This window comes from Heptranchias perlo, chromosome 2 (assembly GCF_035084215.1).
Source record: "Heptranchias perlo isolate sHepPer1 chromosome 2, sHepPer1.hap1, whole genome shotgun sequence".
In the NCBI taxonomy this organism is placed as follows: Eukaryota; Metazoa; Chordata; class Chondrichthyes; order Hexanchiformes; family Hexanchidae; genus Heptranchias; species Heptranchias perlo.
Window position 1 is genome coordinate 66,879,400 of NC_090326.1, and position 20,465 is coordinate 66,899,864.

The 20,465-nt window shown below is 37.0% G+C and overlaps 1 protein-coding gene and 1 long non-coding RNA gene across 5 annotated transcripts in view; one reads left to right on the plus strand and one right to left on the minus strand.

Annotated features, from left to right (window-relative positions):
- The window catches only part of snx10b (sorting nexin 10b), a 55,098-nt gene extending 41,566 nt beyond the window's left edge, over window positions 1–13,532 (plus strand). For all 4 annotated transcript variants that reach the window (XM_068002173.1, XM_068002145.1, XM_068002155.1 and 1 more), the window contains 4 exons: window positions 1,033–1,133; window positions 3,073–3,171; window positions 10,556–10,751; window positions 11,133–13,532. In XM_068002173.1, the coding sequence (XP_067858274.1) occupies window positions 1,033–1,133; window positions 3,073–3,171; window positions 10,556–10,748 (393 nt within the window). In that variant the 3' untranslated portion in view covers window positions 10,749–10,751; window positions 11,133–13,532. The remainder of the gene's footprint in view (window positions 1–1,032; window positions 1,134–3,072; window positions 3,172–10,555; window positions 10,752–11,132) is intronic.
- On the minus strand, window positions 7,182–19,653 carry LOC137340017 (uncharacterized). The gene is made up of 2 exons (XR_010966682.1): window positions 19,484–19,653; window positions 7,182–10,713 (listed from the first exon to the last, which is right to left on the minus strand). It is a non-coding gene; the product is annotated as an uncharacterized lncRNA (long non-coding RNA).
- Window positions 19,654–20,465: the final 812 nt, after the last annotated feature.

Consider the following 20,465-nt stretch of genomic DNA (forward strand, 5'->3'; position numbering starts at 1 on the left):
CCCCCCCCTGGGGATTTTATAAACTTATTTTTAATTTCAGATTCTGAGAAAATGGGTGTTCCTGCCCATTCTCTTGTACCTTTTTTAAAAACAAAAGCTATTTGGGGAGTGTGTGTCTCCATGTACGTTTAATCACGCACTGAGATCCTTTTTGATGCTGAGCTCTGTATGGGTTGCAATATTGCACTGATATCAGTTGTAGTATAACTACACTCTAAGCAACTGAAGTTCATTTTGTGAACACTTGTTATCACAAGATACTATAATTTTTTTTCACTTATTTTATCTTTAAACATTTTCTTAGTTTTCTGTTGTATGAAACTGTTTCCAAAATTGTCTGCCCCAAGATTGGTCAGTAATTTTCCTCTGGTCGCTGTGCTCAGAAACATAAATGTTGTAAAGAAAAACTTTTCTGATTTCATTAGAGATGGAAGTCAGACGAAATCTTCCACTGATTCTAATGTCACTAAGCATAATGATCGTAAAGGATCATCCCTTGTTTCAGTGCTGTGTATGTGTTTTTGTTTTAACAATGCTCCCATTTTTCTCCAGTTTTTTTTTTGAAAGTCTGAGCTTTCACACTAGCCTGAAAAGGAAGTGTACGCTGCAATACACAACTCTTGAGCTTTTCAGAAAAGCAAGACTTCAGAACTTTTATTATCAAACTGAATTTTGTACCCACAAGCGCACTTTTCATCTTTGTGGTAAAGTAGATAGATTTTTCTCTTGGCCTTGGGTATGCATTGTTGCCATGTTCCTGGGCCTATATATTAAAAGCTTTGAATTATAAGAGCAACCCACAGTTTTTTAAATTGTCAGGTATGTGTATGCCAAGTTGTATAAAAATGCCTTTTTTTCAATGATTTAAGATGCCACTCCTGTTATTTCATTTAAGTAAATGTTCAATCTTCAGCCACAATTTCCTGCTTCTTACATTTAAAATTGAATTGGAATGTCAGTGAATGGGGAAAGCTCTTATTTCAGTTCCCTTGACGTAATCTTTTTTTCTTTATACTTTTTTGTTTCTTACAGACGAATAGTATGTGTTTTACAAAGAAGACTTCCTGTGTTCGAAGACGTTACAGAGAATTTGCTTGGCTCAGGCAGCGACTTCAAGACAATGCCATATTGATGTGTGGTTTTATTTTTGCTTCTATTTTTAAAGCCAGTCTGTTTTTGCACAGTCCTCAACTGCAAGGGCAAAAAGATGATTTGTCAAAATGCCAATGCAGCTTTTAATTAGACATTACAATGTGTAAGATTAAAAACATACCTTGTGTCTGTCGCTCGCTCTTGCTCTCGCGCGCGCTCTCTCTCTCTCTCTCTCTCTCTCTGTAACGTGCCCAGCCATTGCTTGGTATTGCTCCATGTCTGATTTGGCAGTTGTGGGAAACAGCCTACAGCAGACCATCGGCGTGCAGCATGTTAGTACAAATGTGTTGGACCTGTTTGTTTTAATGTAAACACTCTAGAATGTATTAGCTGCTACATTCAAGTACAAATTAAGGAGTTGGCACTTTATGGAAAAAATACTGTAATTCTGGAACAGCTGCTGTAGTTGGTCATCAATAGCTATATAATGGTGTTCATGTAGTATTCCAGGAAACAATGCCCAACAAATGACTAAAAAAGAAATTGTTTTGAAGTGTTGCTGTTAATTCAACATTGCTTAAAATATTTATAGTGAGCTTTCTCTTGTTCCTGGTCCACTGAAGTTTTGAGCTAACTTTGAGGCTCTGCTTTCATTGTTGAAACTGACAATTCCAATTCGGGGTGGGAGGGATTTTAACTTTTATCGCCGGGTGATAGCAAATCAGCATCAATGTCAATGGAATTGAAAATCGGGCGAGGTGAAAAATGGACTAACAATTTGTTATGGTTTTTCGCGCCGTGATTAAAAGTTTAAAATTATCCCAGCCAGTCTCTTTATTTAATGAGGGAAAAACCTGAGGACTTTTGTTTGAGTTCTCTCCTTCATTTCAAGTACCTACGTTTGAATTTGCACTGTTCAGTAGTATTAGCTTGGCTTACTTGTTCTATGATAAATTAAAATTTTGCATTGCTGGTGTAGAAATGTTCTGGTTGAGCCCAGGATAGGAAGAACAGAAGAGCATTGCTTTTAAAACCTGCCACACTTCAATCTCTACACTTAAAGGAGATAGTAACAACTTTAAAATCCTTCTGAAGCCCCATATTTAGCAAATGTCATTCAGTCTATAAGGACCACCTAGGTATAGTCAAATTAGTTATAGTGGTGTGCAGTCTGAAAGATCACCTTGGCTTGTGACCCAGTACATCAAGTCTTTAAAATGAATCCTGCAAAGCCTCCATTATGAAAAGTAACAGTCTGTAAATGCATGGGTGTGATGCAAAAATGCTTAACATTTATAGGATCACCATCTAAAGCTACCACCTTTGTTTGCTGTTTAAAAAGTCTTTCATAGTACAGTCCGGCCTCCTCTCATGTATACATGCAAAGTAGGTGTGGATGCTTAGACAGGTATTTTGATTCATTTTTCTCTTCTCCCCCTACCCCTTCAAATATGCCTGAGATATTGAGGCCATCGCCCAATGCTGCACTGGCCGAGATTGACCAATTCAGACCAACGATTGAGACTGGGATCTTTTTGATCAATCTGATTCAGTGTAGCATCACTCATTTTATTTAACTGCTGCTTTGCACTTTGTATTTATCTACTGAGCCATCGGGGGTAATGGAGCTTATTGGGGATAAAAATTGTTAAAGCATGAGACTTTATCAAACCTTTGATAATGGTTGCTGTAATATTTATTGTCACTGTCAATTCATTTAAGACCAAGCAGTGGAAGATATTTTGGTCTTCAGTTCTTATTCAGAATAGCTTTGTCATTATTGAATAATGTAAGTTATTTTTACCACAACCTTCCTGTTACATATTGTGGATTTTACAGTAATGCTTTTTAAAAAATTCACTGATGTAACGCTTTCTAATTTTTTTTCCAGTGAAAGCACAAGATTAACATTTTGTAATACTGTTTGACTAAATGTTGATGGCGAGCCCTGAAAGCTCACAGTCCTTATTCTCTTCACAGAGATTTACCAGAGTTTCCTCCTAAAAACCCATTTTTTAGTGCCAACAATGCCCAGCATGTGGAGCTGCGTCGCCAAGGACTCCAAGAATTTCTAGAGAAGTAAGTACCTGTGGCAGTTTTTTAAACAGAATCTGTCACCACAAGTGACAAAATGTGGCAAGTGAGCCTAGCCATGGTTCTTACAAGACAGTACATGAATTGAAGCCTTTAATGGCAACCAGCTTTCCCCTATATTCTCCCATGTAGAAAATTGACACAAGTGTAATCCTTACCCCTCTCAGCAAGTCAGGTGAGCTATCAGTAATAAATACGGAGTTTGCATCTGATTAATTTCCTTTCTCTCTTCCTCCTCCAAGCTTCTTGATCTTGCAATTTGAATTGGCTTGCACAGAATGTGTTGACTGGTTTACTGTATGTAGGATTGTTGCCCAATTCCTGGGGATCTTTGCTGTCAACTATTTGGCTGCACATGACCAGTATGACATCCAATCGAGATGATGTGCAATTGGTCTGAATTTTGACGCTGCTAGGATAGAACTTGCTCCATGTACAAGGTTTAGCTGTAGTACCCAATCCTGAAGGTTAAATCGTAAAGTTAGTTCATAAAGTATGGGCGGTTGATCTCCTTTCCTAGGAAAGTTGTCCCCCCTCCCCCCACCCCCGGCCCCAGAATATGTGACTGATGCAACTTACAAAACATGCAAATAGATACAATTGAAAATGATTACTGGAACAGTTGAGTATTTGTTTGAAAACCCAAACCATGTGTGACAATCCCACTAGACAAAGATAAAGAAGCCAACATGTGCAATACCCCTTATTACATTTTGTACTGAACATTGAAATACTCTACCTTGATTTTAGTCAATAGATTTTTTTTTTTTGGCTTTGATATGTCCAGGACTTACTATAGTTAGCTTTTTTTAAAAAAAAACTTGTAAACTTCTCCTGAATGTCAATTGAAAATTACACTTTGCTCAGTTTTACTAAATCGCATTATTCCTGTCTTCTGGATGCTCTTAAAACCTGTGCCTTTTGTTTAATGACCAATGCCATCTTGTGGTTGCAGGTATGTACTGCAGTAAATTTGTAGATAATTGCTCTGGTCTGTTGCTGAGAATTATTTTTTGGCTAGGCATTTTCTTGTAAAGATGAAGTAAATTGTCTCTGTTCCCCTATTTTATACTGTGGGACAGGTTTGGCCACAACAGTAAACAATTGAAACATGAGATTTATGAATGCACAATTACTTCAATGCTATAATCACAACTTTAAAGTGACTGCACGTGTGGTTCTTGTGCTTGTGTAGTTAATACAAAGTCACATTCATGTCTTTTTGAACCTGATAGTGGATCCTTGCTGATGTCAGATCTGTACAATCTAGCAATACTAAAACACAACACTGGCCTCTACAGAAGGACTGAGAGGTCAGCCTGCTCACTGCCAGATCCAAAGTGCTGGGTGCTACTGATGGAAGCTGTTTTGTTTTGCTGGCACTTTTGGTTGGAAACACAAACTGAAATTTCTCACTCCCACTACTTTGATAAGAGTGTAAGACCGTTTTACTCTAGAATTGTTGCCAATCATGCTATTGTATCAGAGGCAACCCTATAATACCTACTTTCTTTCAAATAGCTAATCCAATAAATTACAAATGCACAGGCCCAAAAATGCCTGCATGGTGAGTGACCTAATGCTTGGTCATGATGTGCAATACTAGTAATGAATGTGTTTATGTTGGTATGAAATTCTTTCTGTCTGCTATTTTAACAAAGGCATTTATTTTAAACTGGGTAATGCAGGGGATGATAAATAATTAATTATAGATAAATCATAATTCAAATAAATTAAAGAGTTTACCGGTATTGCACAGCACAATTTAACGCCATAGAATCTAGCCTACAACACTGACATTTTTGGCAAATTGTTAATAGTTAACAAATTTGTTTGACAGTGTTAATGGCTACCCTGGACTTAAATTTATACAGGTCTGTGTCTTGTACAGTTGTCTGAGCTAAAGCACTTGGCTGTGTAGGTAAATTATACCTTTTACAGCATGTGAGCAGTTCTACCTCCAGTATGAAATCACAAGAGTACAGGTCTTACTGTGAATTGGCTCTGAGCCAGAGTTAGGATTTGGACTCTACCCACCCAGCCTGCCACTTTCCACTTTGAGTTTTCTCCACTCAAAGAACACAATATTTTTTATTGAGTTTGATAATGAAATCAAATGATCAAAAGGGTAAACTATTGCGCAGCAATTACTGCCAGACATGAAACTGGCTGAAGCTGGCTTTGAATTTAATAAATGTACTAGACAATATCCGGACTCTAGGGTAGGTGTAATCTAAACATAATGGGGGTAGACTTTCTGCTAGATTGCGCTAAACCAGCGCAAAAGTTCGAGGAATTTCTATTTACACTGGGTGTAAATTACGTCTAGTGTAATTTGAGTTTCTGTGATCTTTTGCACTAGGTCAAAATTCATTGCAATGATGCCAGCCCCACCCACAAAACTGGCCACAGCCCCTGGATAAAATAACTAGGATGGCGAGTTTCTGCTGATTGCGGCCGTTCGAGGAGGGTCTTCAAATTAAGCTAGTTTTCTTTGGCACTCAGATGCTAGTAGGCACATTTTTACATATTTAAAAAATATTAAATTTACTAAGAAACTGACTAGTGTACATCAATGAAAGTAGTAAATGGTTCAGTATGGTTTTTTAAGTCATTTTCAGTGATTTAAAACCAGGTTACTCACTAGTGGAGGACTAGACACTCATTAAAAATGCTTATTTTTTGTGATAAACACATTTTCAGCTGTATTAATAAAACTGCACCAGGTTACCGCTCTTAAATACATCAATGAATATTTTTTATTGCAAGGAAAATAATATAAAGGATTATGCTCTGTTAAGCTGTCGGATTGCGCAGGTTCATGGAAAATTTTATGTTTGTAATTATGCAAATACATTTTAGCGGAAACTTAAATTGTAACCCAGCCGGCACGATTTGCACCCAATTACTGATTGCTCCCAAAGCGGAAACTCTACCCCAATGGGTGTGGGAGATAACCTCACATTTGGGAACACTGTCGAGTCCTGTAGAACTGTCCAAAAGTGTTTTTTTTTAGAATAAACACCTCTGCCCTATTCAGCAAGTGATTCCTGCTAGTGCCATGTTTGACCGGCAGTGTAGAGGGTATGTTACACCTCACCAAACACATTAATTGTCTGGCTTTGACTTCACTGGCATTAACCTGGAGGATCATTCTGCAGCACCAGTAAGATATGGATCTCTCTATCTCCAGATGGCACACTGAATGGATTATAGCTGGAAAGTCTCCTGTCTGGCATGTCAAAGCAAATTGCAGCCTCTTCGTTTGAATAATGATTCTATATTAGATCTCCTTCCTCGGAGTTGCAAGAGTGTAAACTTATTGGCTGATTCAATCCAATGTCTGGCACGTGACTCGTCTAGTAGATCCCTTGTATTTATTTCAGCTGAGTACTCTTTATTGTAGATTTCTCAAGGTAAATGGGTAGGGGTGTAGAAGGAATAACATACGTTGCGATGAAAATTAAATGAGTGAGTGCTGCACATACAGCAAGTAGTGTTTTTACAGAATTGGACAGCTACTGATCAGCTCCCATGCTAGTATGTCGTGGACCTCATTGCAACCAGTGGAGCTGCCCTAGCATGCCTTCCTGTCAGTAATGTCATCAAAGTGCACAGGTAGTGACTAGGTCTTCCAAGGTGTGACAAGTTATACTTTGTTTAAAAAAAGTTGGCCAATATCTTACTTTTCCAGCATACAGTGAAAGGGTACTTTGAACAAAACTTACACCTCCTCTTCCTCCCGTCCCCAGTTCCCCTCTAACTTCCTCCTTTTCCCCCCCCTCCCCCCTTTTTAAAGTAATACATGAGCTCCATGTCCTTTTAACTCCCCCGGCCATGTCAATGGTGTATATGTTGCATGTACTTACTCATTTATCTTAGGTTTTGGTTCACATTAAAGCTGTAGTGTCATGAATGTAACTTTTTAAAACTTAAACATGTGATATGACCAAAAATTATACTTGTAATAAATCAGTTTTTTTTCCTGTCATAACTTGGGTTTTACAGTGCTAGTTGGTTTATTGATATCAACATGTTACAGGAAAATTGCACATATACACATCTTGTTTATTGATACTTCAAAATACTACCACCGGTATCGGATCTGTAACCATCAGTACTTCGTTCACCCAAAGTTTTTACCTCGTAATGCAGCCACAGACAAAATCTGGAAGGATTAAATTTATAACCTGGGCTGCTACTGTGTATTTCCAATAGTATGAAATTTTCACATGCTCACTATTATGCTTCACTAAAGTCCTAGTAACAATACTAGTTTTTCCAGCTTCACATGTTTTAGGAGAATGCTCAGAAAGCAACAGATTTGAAATTGACATTCAGCTGAATGGCTAGTGTTAAGATTCTATTTTTATCATTAGCAGTTCCAACATTATTTTTTTGCAGTGGATCTTGAGGACCATTGTCCTAACCCTGTTCCTGCAGCAGTGTCTGTTGTAATTTGGCCTCTAAGTGGCGCCATCTAACAGCTGAGAAATACTTAAAAAAAAATATTCCTCTCAATTCTACAAAGTCTTTCCCTAAAATGAGAACCTTAAATTGAAGTCTTGATGGTGGCTAATAGTTACCTCAGTTTGCAATTGAAATATCTTGTATTACACAACAACTACAGATACTGCCAAGCCACTAAAGGAATTTCTAAATACTGGAATACATTTGTAGAAGTAGTTTCCACAGCTACTTGAAGCAGAATACTTGTTACATGACCACAAACATATTGCACGAGTAATTTTAACCATAAGGATTCCTAAATTCTGGTTTCTTAATGGCTTTTTGTTAAATTCCTATCATTAATTTCAAAAATGGCAGAATGTAAAATCCATTGATTTTGTGAAGAAAATATAAAATGTTTTTGTTGCATTAATTTTTTAGCTGCGCTAGAGATAGTCTTCAAAAGCTTAATATGTCTGGGAACAGAGAAAAAAAAAGTGCATACCAGCAATAATACACACAATGTTTGGTAAGCCAAGTGTTCTGACTGAAGTTGTACATAATTCGTAGCATACTGTTGTCTTCCTAGCAGTCATGTAACTAGCGGAAAAAAGGTTGTATAATTCCTAGAACTAGCCAATCTTGAACAAATGGTTACCAACTTAAGTGCACAAACCCTATTTACCATATGGCAACATTTAAGGAATAGATACTTTTCAGTTTCTTTTTGGGTCTATCTTCAAAGCTTTTAAAAGCCTTTTATAATCATACAGCTGACTTTCCTGAGAAATTTACATTTGTCTGCAGTGTACTTTCTTGTAAGCATACTTTTGAAACCGGTTGTGTGCTCATTCTCTTCTCCTCCCTTGGACATACATGCATTAATTGTAGTTTAGAAAATTGGCAATGGTTTACAATTCACTTGCTACCTACAAACAATTCTATGCAAGTGGCTTGGCTTACCTTACCTAAGACCAGATACTGGCTATACCCTCCAAATCTACTTTTGATCCGGGGCTGATGTTTCTCAATTAAAGCTAATTAGATAATTATATGGATGAAATGCCCTCAGTAAATCATTTTACCATTATTTTAACAATATCTGAAAGAATTGTTCTTCCTCCAAGAAAACTGACTCTACTGGAGAGCTTCAGATTATCTATTAAATATAGCAACCTCTGGCAAAACCACCTGAATCAAAACTTCCCTGTACACCAGGCATTGCTGGGACCTCCTGGCTGCTGTAAATAATGTCAACAGGTAGCTACAGCTGAGTGAAATACTTAACACCTGCACGATTCACTTTTTTAAAACAATATTATGATTTGTGATGGGAAGTGAAGCTTTGTTCAATATTAAAATGAACTAAGATGTCACTAAACTGAGATTTCAGAATGTTTAATTCAGTCATTGTGACTGATTATAACAGGATTGCTATTACCCAATGATTGATTAACTTTCATGACTATGGTATGTTTAGACCTTATGATCAAAGGATCCCTGCATCTTTCTGAAGGAAATGAGGAGAAAGTCATGTTGTTTTTATTATAATGTATCTGTGGCTTGGGCTGAGTTTACGGTAAATGCACTAGTTCCCAGTAGTATATGCTTCTGCAGTTTGGCAAGGCAGCACTTGGTGCGGTGAGGGGTTGGGGAAAAGAACAGTAGAGGAAATGTTTACTCTACATATATTTGTATCTGATGTGAATGTGTTTGCTTCCATTTCACCAGCACTGATAACCCCCACCTTGAGCACAAAAATCATTTATCATAGCGTGCTTCCTAATAATATGACCTTGGATTAAATTACCAAAGAAAGCCAGTTTGGAAAATTGCATTATATTGTGAAAGAGTAAATAGTAATTTAATTCTGCATCTCCTTCAATTTTTAAAAAAAGTGTGTTTTGTAATTCTCCTTGGTGATGCATCATTCCTGACTGAGAGCTGGCAACATACCTGCAGGTCTCTGCTGCTCTGTATAAAGTTAATGGCTTTGATCTTGTTTTTTTTTCTTTTTGTTTTTAAACTTTTGTTGAATAAAAGTTTCCCCCACCTTCCACGCATAACTCTAAATTTTAAATTAACCAGAGAATGTGAAATTTATTGGTTTTGACTTTTTCCTCTGGTGTCTGTCCCAAGTACTCATTCCTTAGGTTTTCTTATTATTCATTCATGGGCTGTGGGTGTAGCTGGCAAGGCCAGCATTTATTGCCCTTGAGAAGGTTGGTAGTGAGCCGCCATCTTGAACCGCTGCAGTCCATGTGGTGAAGGTTCTCCCATAGTGCTGTTAGGTAGGGAGTTCCAGGATTTTTGACCCAGTGACGATGAAGGAACGGTGATCTATTTCCAAGTCAGGATGACGTGTGACTTGGAGGTATGAGCCTAGACAGTGAGTGTTGGCAAGATCTGCATCTGTAGAGAACAGTACACTATGGGGACTATCACTGCGAAACACACTCCTGGTCCTTGCTGACTTTTACACATGCACATTTTTACACGTGTGCACATGTACTTCCAGCTTGGGCTGTTGAATAGCATTCAGGAATGAAAACCATGGCTTTTTCTTCCTGCCCTGCCAACACACGGGTACTATAATGCTGCCCTGCCTGAAATCAGCTAACCCAGCATAGACTAGAGATTGAACCTGCTACCTTCCTGGTTCAGCTACTCACTGCCTTAACTGACTGAGCTGTTGAGGAAGCACTGATGTTTTTAATACACTACTGTAAAACTTTGTATTCTTTTGTGATGAGCAGTATAAAACTGGAAATCTTCCTTTTACCCGAAGTGCCTCCAGGAGTTGAACTGAAGCTTTAATAGCTGCTGTTGTTTTTGAGGTTTTGTGTTTTATGGTATTGCCAGCTATCCATTATCTAGATTTTAAAGAAAGCACTTAGTGTAATCCTTTTTTGTGTTGCAGAGTATTGCAGATCAACATCCTCCTTTCAGATAGCAGATTGCACCTCTTCTTGCAGACACAGCTGAACCCCACAGAGATTGAGGCCTGTGTCTCGGGTCAGACTGACTACACGGTTGCTGATGCAGTTCATAGGCATGCCACTTCCAACCGAAGGTTCCCTGTAGAGGAAGCAGAGAAAGATTTTAAACAGTGAAAGGTATTTCATATGATGCCTCGCTTTCTGTTTTTAATGCAACGTGGACATAATTTTTTTAAAAAGCATTGTTAATTGACTGAATTTTTATAGAGCTGTGACAGCTCATCATAGAAAGCTGCTCACACCTACACACTGAATTAATGAATGCAGTGGAAATTCAATTATCTGCATTCTGATTATCTGAATTTCATTTTGTTGGACTTGGGTTATTTCCTTTTAAATTATCTAGCAAAAAATATCAGACCCTACTCCAAACACCTAATTAAAAGACCAAATTTCCTGTCTCTCTGTGACTGAAGATAATTAAGGTTCTCCTCTGTTACTCAGGCTTTAACTGTGTTGTAGAAACCAATTTCCTCTTTATTATTTTATTTTCATCAGCACTTCATCCTCGGGGCTTGGAAATGGCAGCAATGACAACAACATGAAGTCATAAAAGATGAACATTGCGAGAGTCTGCTTCTGGTTCATTTTCTGCATTGGGCATGTGTTTGGAATCTACAGTCCAGACTGCTGGTTACTCAAATGTAGATCTCCTAAATGGACCTCATTTGCAAATTAAATTTGTAGAAACATTACAGATTTTGTACCAACTCAGAGTTTGATGCACTGTTTTTCTTTATAGACAGGAAAATCACATTTATTTGTAGCTACAGTGAAAACTGTTCAGTTAGCTTTTAGGCTGTGAAATGCTGTACTTTCAATTGCAGCTTCTGGGGTGAAGGGGGAGGAAAAGCCTGGAGAAATAAATTTGTGCCCATCCTGCAATAAAGGCCCAATCACAATAAGCACCAGAATAAATGATTATGAAATGAGTTTTTTAAAGTTAAATGTAATTGGAATATTAAAATATATTGATACATGTATTTTTTCTAAACTTAACTTCTGTCTAGTCTCAAACTTGGATCTTCTGACTGCATCGTATGTATGTGGGGGTGGGTGTAGCATGCGTTCTATTAACTGCAATCCCACTGCTACCAAGGTCTTTTATACAAGAGCTGCTGTTCTTACTTGGAAGAAAATATTGGTGATGCAGAGGAGAAATGTCATCAAATCATTCATAAATCACTCCTGGGCAGATTTTGTGCTAATTAATCACTTTGTTTTGATTTAGAACCATGTTTGCCACAGAAACTTTGATTTCAGCCTGTGTATTTTGTTAGGATGGGAAAATGCACTGTGTAAAAATCCTTAACAGTAACTCTATTGGTCATAGCCCATGTTCTCCATCAAACCTGCATGTTTTTTTAAATCCAAACTCAAAATATTCAACACATACAGCTTTACACCTGTGTACCTTAATGACCGAATGCTGGCTACTCTCTTTACTGCACCCTCAGCTGAGTTTTATCTTTGAAGATTAAATTTGCAGAGAACCCAACAATGTAGAGAATTGTGCATTTGATTTACTGATCTGAAGAGTGTTATTTTAACTATATAGAAGAAATTTTGGTTGAGATGACCTTCAGTTTGGCTCTATTCAGAACATTTACTCTTGCTCCTTACAGCAATTTTTCTTAGTCTTCACATTTCTTATGTACCCCAGAAGCAGCTAGCAATCCCATTCTCTCCTTACCAGGAAGATAGCAATATCGATTCCTGCTCTATACGGTGGTGGAGATAGGGGGTACTGCAATAGGCCTAAGCACCCCTGGGGTAGGGAATGGAAAATTGGCCTGGCTTTCTGCTTCTGATTGCTAGCTAGCAATCCCTGCTAGAAGTGCATATGTCAGTATGGGTAAGGACAGAATCAGGTTCATTTCTGATGCTCTTCTGGAAAAATAGCCAGCTGATAACTCATTCCAGGCTTTCACATGAAAATGGCCACTTGGGTGACCACTGCTTGTGGAACCTTGACCCAGCAGGGAACTAATATCTTAGGGAGGGGAAAATAATTGATTGGTAGTGTGTTGGAAATTAGCTTTTTTTAAAAAAAAAACCCACCAGCATTCATCATTACCATTTTGAAGATAAAGTGGATTAATGTACAACTTTAACATTCTACAAAGTATATAGTATATTTTAATAACTGATTTGCATATGTTTTATTTATGGATTTAAAAATAGTTTTTGTAACTTATGTTCTATGGATCTTGGTCTTTGAACCACTATATGCTCCAGTAGCCTAATTATTTAGCTACTTATCCTGAGGACAATTTGCTTTGGACTTCTTTCCCACCCTGATCTTATCAAGAAAATTGACATGTTCGAGATAAACAGTCACTATCTAGATTCTTTTGGTTATATTGGTCATCTGTATAGTGTTGAAATAAATCAATATAAGTAGTCTAGTTGGACTGGTAAACCAGGTGAAACTGGGTTTTGTGACACATTGGAATTGGATTTTTTGTTGTTACTAAAGAGTACACTTCAATAGTGCTCAAAGGATTATTTTTCATTCCACTAAGTGATGCACAAAAAAACTTTTGGGAGCAGTAAAGCTCTGGTGTATATGTTACTAAAAGGATCATTATTTGTCTCCTTGATGCTGTGAATCTATATTTGGCTTTGTGAAAATTTTTATAGCTGCAATTTGTTATTTAGCCTGTTGGACATGAAGGCGCTGTCTGAGAGAGCTGCCAATTAAAATTAGTTTTGTAGGAAAATGTTTGGGCATTGAAAAAAGAAGCTGGAACTTCACTAGAAAGCTCATGGTATGCTCGACTTGATTTGTCTAAAAGTTTGGGTCCACTACAGAATTCTTTCTTCAAAAGTTAATATTTATGGAATTGTGCACCACTGTACTTTTTATTACTTAATAAATTTATTACCAAAAATGTATGTGATTTGTGAACTATTCTGATTTACAAAACCCTACAGGGTAGATCATTGATAATCAGTTGCAGGATGCATGAAATGAACCTATGGTCTGGTAACCTGCAAGAATTCTTTCTGTTCTGGAGACTGAAGTGGTGGAATGCATTGTGAAGCAAAATATGTGCAAAAGCTTAGACTGTTCACAAATGTATGTGTTTAATGGCAGGAAAAAAAAATCTGCAGCTTCATGTGAGCTATGTGTACAGACTCTGTCTTGCTCTCTCAGCTGTTATGTAGGCCATTAACACCCAGTTTGTCAACAGCTCTGTTCTCCCTGACCACATGGCATTAGATAATCATGAAAGTCTTTCTGGGTTGTCTAGACCAATTAACGGACTCCGGTTCTACTGCACCATACATTGCTTGACAGTTTAGTGGGCTTTAGACCGAAATCTAAATACTGTTGCACACTTAACGTGCTCCTTGACTATAAATTGCCACCAGATTTTTTTTTAATGCAGAACTGATTGTTAAAATAACATGGAAGCAGAATTAACAGTGCTGACTTTTTCTCTTGCAGGTTCATCTAAAGCTGTCAGTACACTGTAGAATATTGTACCATGCAACAACTAAAACTGAAGTACAGATAGGTACAACAGAAAATATTTCTAGGACTTCCACTTTTTTTGCAGGTACCATCGGGATTCAATCTGATATTTTATCTTCGAGATGTAGAAAATTTACAATTTTTTTTAATGTACACTTGCCGATGCCTGCATTGAGATTCGGGATGAGAAAAGACCATTTTGTCTTTCAAAGCTCATCCCTCTAAGACATTAATTGTTCCATCATGGCACCTAATTGTATTTTCAATAACACCAGTGGATTTTGGCCTTAGTAGATCATTCTGAACATTTATTATTAAGTAAAGTTTATCCTGATATCAGTTCAAAACTCACTTTTTGCTTTAATTTCTGTTTATGTCCTCTGATCTTATACTTTGACATACCTTGTAGTAATCTGAGTTTACTTTATTCATGTCTTTTTAATATTTATACTTTTGAGGCCACACAAAGGACTTTCTAGACTGTAAAGATCAACATTCTCTAATCTTTACTCTTGATTCATTCCCTTTAAACTTGATCAGTCTACTTTTTCTCTTCTAATGCGACTACATATTTTTTGTAATGCAGTAACAAAAACCGAAGCATTGTTTCAAGTGTGGCTTGACTTCTACATTTTATAGCCTTAGCATAACTTTTGTAACTTGTGTTCCAGTGTTCTGATTATATAACCTAATTTTTTTTTAATTGTTTCATTGCATTGGACAATGAAAATGAGATTACAACCAGATTCCTTTGTCTCCCTGTACCAATTCAATACAATTCAGTTTGTCTATCTCAATTATTTTTTCAATGTTATAATTTTGTTGTTAAATGTCCAATGCCATTTACTTGTCCAATTTCATAATCGATTTGAATCCTTCAGCAAATATTTTGCTGCATTCTGACTCTGCTGCTCTGCCTAATTTCTTGCATTGCAAATCTGACCATCTTTTAGATGCTTTAAGTATCCAGGTTATTTATATTGATTGTTTCTAATAGGTATCCAAGAAATTGTGCAAATTTAAACAGATTCACTGTGGTCAAGGATAAACTATATTTTAAATTTTAGTTGGAGGAAGGCTTGCACCAAGTGATGATGTATATTCTGCAGTGGAACATTCTGTGTTGGCTAGCAAAAGGACTGTTGTAATCTGGGCTCTGCAATGACTAGAAACTCTCCATGTATTATGAATAACTTAGTCACCCCATTGTGGGTATTAAGTGAAATAATTAGGAAATTGCACTACCTGATTCAGATCCTATCCATACTTATTGATAAATATAAAGTTGTGATGTCCCAAGTGAACGAGATTCCAAAGTGTGTTATTACATGACAAATTAAGATTCTTAAGTTAATTTAAAAGAAACAGTTAACTAGTTTCTCTTTCTGTTGCTGATTTAATATAGGACAAATAATTTTTCCGTATTCATTAATCTTAAGGAATTACAGTATTTTGGTTTCATCAAATTCCTTGAATCATAGTTTCAGGAATTATACACAGACCACAATTTGTAGGTAGATTTTTATGTTAAATTTCAAAGCAATGTCCTTGTTTGCATAAAAGCTTTTACCATAACAAGACAAGCATACATAGGTTCTTTTAAGAAATAGCACATTTAATGGCTTATTTATCAGTAACTTTGCTCCACTAGTTAAATTCCCATAGCTCTAGAAATCTAGGACTAATGTACTAATATTTAGTATGCAAACTTCTAGACATAATTCTATTCATCTTCATAATGGATATGGGGAGATGTGTTCAAAAAAAGGTTTTCCTTGGTTATCTGAACACACGTAGCAAATTTGTGCACTGCACCATACATGGCAAATGCTTTTTTCATACCTTTTTTACCAGTGGTGAATGTTTATTTTTTTTTTAAACAGGGTGCCTATTATGGCTAACGGTGAAAAATATCGAAAGGTGAGGATGATGGAAGCCTATGGAAAAACTGAAAATTTGGTTCCAAGTTTTCTGAAAATTAAGCAATTTGCAGGATATTTCTCCTTTCTCTACTCTGCCCTCCAAAAATAGAAAGCTTATATACAATGAGGCCTGGAGTTGTGCCCAATTTGCACCCAAAATTTGCGCTGGTGCATTTTAGGCCGAGTTTCCTCTAAAATGCATTAACATAATCACAAACATAAAATCTGCCATGAATCTGCACAATTCAGCAGTTTAACAGAGCGTAATTGTTTTTTTTCAACCAAAAAATTCATTCATGTATTTAAGAGTGGTAATGTGGTAAGTTTTATTAATACAGCTGAAAATGGGTTTATCACTAAAAATAAGCATTTTTAATAAGGGTGTCCAGTCCTCTGCCTGTGCATAACCTGATTTAAACTCACTGGAAAGAACTTACAAAAACTATACTGAAGCATTTCCTACTTTCATTGGTGTACATTAGTCAATTTCCTTAGTAAATTTATAGTTTTTTTTACTGTTTTAAAAACGTTTAAACCATGCCTACTAGTTAGTGCCTTTGCACCTAAGAAAACTAGTTTAATTTTAAAACCCACCTCGAAAGGCCGCAGGCTGGCGCAATTACGGAAACTCACCACCCTTGTTATTTCGTGGGGGGGGCGGGTGGGGGAGAGGCATGGTCAGTTTTGTCGGCGGGGCTAGTTTCAGTGATTTTTTTTAAAAAGCCAGCGCAAAAGATTATGGAAACTCGAATTACACTGGGTGCAAATTCCACAATGTTTTGCGCTAATTTGGCCGGATTGCGCTGAAAATGCCAACACACACTCTGGGCCAGTGTATTTGAATTTCATTGCTTATGTAACGTAGCAGGTAAAGTATAGGGTGACTGACCGTGGTCTGGGCAAATTTGATCAAAGCATATGTGATCTTCCTGAATATGGTGATTGCTCTTATCAACTCTAATCATATAAAGTCAAAATTAATGCCACAATTCCAAAATGTTATCTAAGTAGTTGTTATTAACTTAATTAAGATGAGATTGAAACTGATGACCATAATGATCCAGGTAGGAATTTTTAGTAAATTTCAGTGTTGAAGGGAGTTCTCTCGGCCACCATAATATGTTAGGGTCCTGTGTGGACTTAGCAATTAGGAAAATACTTGATTGCTGGTAGTATATGGAGAACATGATGTAAAAGGTGTGCATTGCAAGTGACTTCAGATGCAACATTTGCCAGGTTTCTTGCCATTGAGTCAACTGCTGAATTTACCTCATTTTATTTTCACAAAATTTTGAATAGATTGCTGGATGGGGCATGCTTGCTGTATGATTTGAAGTCAGTACCCATTGAGGATAGGACCCATTGCACTTTGTGAAAAGGATGGTATGGCAGGCCAACATCCATGGTTAGGCTATGTATGGGGAGGCCTGATTGGAGGAGTAATAAAAAAGGCAGGAACTGGTACACAGGAGAGTAAAATCTTGTGTCCATGACCATCTGATTTTGGCAACTGAACTAACTGTTTTTGTTCGAATGTTTTAAAGAAAATCACGTTACTATCTAGCTATAGTGCAAATTTCCTTTAGTGCCCACTGAGTGAAGTTTTCAGGGTAGATTTTTTCAGTGACTGAATCAGTACCCTGTGATAATAACACCCTTTACTGAATCTCTCATGGCCCCCACCCTTCCGACCCTACCACAATCGTGACTTAGTTGATTTTTAGTTATCTGATTATCCTTATCTGAGGTTCAACGTGTCAGTGCAATTTATAATCGGTCTATAAAATATATGGAAGATAAAATAGCAGCGCTTTTATATTTAGTATAAAATACTGCACTAATTAATTGAAACGGCAAAAGAGATGAACGTAAGATCAATAAACCACCAGCGTTGAATTTCTGTGTGGTCACATTTTTGAAGTTCTCCAGTTTTACGATGAGACTTCATGTCAATTACTAAGGCTCCAAATTTGCCACCATAAATGATTTGCCATTTAAAAAAAACTATAACCCCAGGATAATTTATCAAGGTGAGGTAGTCGGAAGTACGGACCGGAATTTCTTCGGTGTTTAGCGTGTCACCTCTAATTTTAAATTTCAAAGATCGAGCTTTTCTTTGGCAGGAGTACTCCTTCCCCACATGCAAGCTCTTTATTTGGATAACTTTTTACAAGCTCATCAGATGTTTTTAATAACCTGGTGTATTTCATCCTGTTAACCGCATATTTACCATATTCGATGCTGTGCAGCTAGTTGTAGAGTTTGTTGATCCTTTTGGGGATCTCCATGAGGTTGGACCTCATGGTTGCACTGCAGTGGTCCCTAACTCTTTAAATAGAAGATGAGTTCTACAGAACTGTTGGAGCGATCGAGATAAGTCGCAATATGTTTGGAATCCGACTTTATTTCTGTTTTATAATTTACTGTTGGAATCACAAATGGGCTCTTACACGCTAAGGAAACAATTATATAATAGGAGAATAACGCTCAAAACGAATAGCTTTGCAACTATTGCAACTATTGCAACTAAGAAAACCGATTTTTAATTTGTTGCAGGAATGCGGCAGGTTTAAAATAAAACATTGAATGCTTAAAACAGTTACCTATTGTGTGGAACCACTTAACCTACTATGTTTTAAACCTGATGGTTAGTTTGGATTAGGTACATTCCAAACATGACTTACTGAAGAATACACCGCGACACTTTATCAACAGATTAACACCCGTGTAAATAAAACAAGTTAATAATTGCAGACGACAAAACTAGTAATTAGAAACAGCCTGCATTAACATCAGACATGAGATGAAGTTTCAACTGAATTTGATCATTGCACTTGCTAAGGATTAAACTACACATCACTTTCAGAGAAACTTATTTTACGACGAAACGACACTACAAATATATTTTCACCCATAATGATTTTTTAAGCGATCTTCCACAGCCCTGCCACCAGCAGGCGTATTTACAGAACTATAAATAACCATTTGGATTGCATACCCTTCACTTTGGTAAAAAGCCAGACTGTCAAAACACCTAATCGACTTAAATTGGAGTAAGGCTCGAACGATATGTTTGTTGAACATATCCCGGATTGGAAACAAACTAATAGTTTTTAATTTTTAAAAAAAATCTATGTTTATATCATATAATGCAGCGGTCCGTAACAAATATCAGAAGCAGACTTATTGCAGTTATTGCATAACTGTAAATGACTCCTAAGAGATATGTTTTGTACTTGAGCTATTTTCTGAATCAATGGTATGAAGACAAAACATAGCCTTTCAACAGCCCAAGAGCAACAATTTCAGAAATATTTTTCTCTTACGAGGATTAAAATAAATTAAATTTTATAATTACGATCACAGCAACGCACTACAACAAACATAACCGAGATATAACACTAGAGCGGTGTACCTGTCTGTATAAATGTTCAGATAATTCTCACCTCAGTCAAGGCCTGGACACTTGTGCTAATAGATAAAAGTTCCGGCTTTTTCAGGCATACGGATTATTATTTTTATATTTTTCTTTTTTTTTGTTGTTGCAGCAATGCTTTCTCTGGCAGTTTATTCCTAAAATGCCGTTTGCCGATGCTGGTGGTATTTCCGTGCCAGTTTCTATTACTGGCAGGTAGCGGTAACCCGGCGCCGGTAACCCATAGCAACCGCGCAAGAGCCAGCCAAAGGCAGCAGCCAGCATTGCTGCAGCCAGACACAACAAGCACTCGGCGGCGGGGGTGGGGGCAGGGAGGGGGGCACTAGACAGAACAACCCCTCCTCTGCAGTAACTTCCAACTACTTACTTTTATACTTTAAAAAAGAAACTAGGGATCAGAGCGAATATTTGTTTTAATCTGACACCATACACTAATAAAGCTTGTAAGCGTCTGGTAAACTAGTTGGAAATCAAAATCTGGCTATATTTATCAATTCATCCAGCAAAGTTAACAAAAATTAAAGACAACATTTGCAAATTTAGCCAGGGTGGAAACACAAGTAATTCATGTTAATATAGATAAAAACTTCAACTCTGGTTTAAAAAAAAACATGCATTTACAATGTTGGATTTTTTTTGTGTATTACAATTGTTTGCTCCAACCTTTAGACAAATCAGACTTTGGCGAAGAGTTGCACAGAGCAAAAAAAGCTCTTCTAAATTACTGCAGTACACTCTGCTTTTAAAAAAAAAATCTTTCGTTATTTGATTGTGGCTGTTTCTTTCAATAATCAGATCCACTGAGCAGATGGGAAAGTTACAGGGGATACATGAAAGGGGCGAGTTCTCTGCATTAATATAATCAATCTATTCTTTATAAAGACAGGATAAACCACTTTCTATTAGTCTTTATTGTACCTTTATTATATGTTGTGAACAGTATCCATTGATTGTAGGATAAAGCAGCAGGCCACCCTTGTTTTCTATATTAT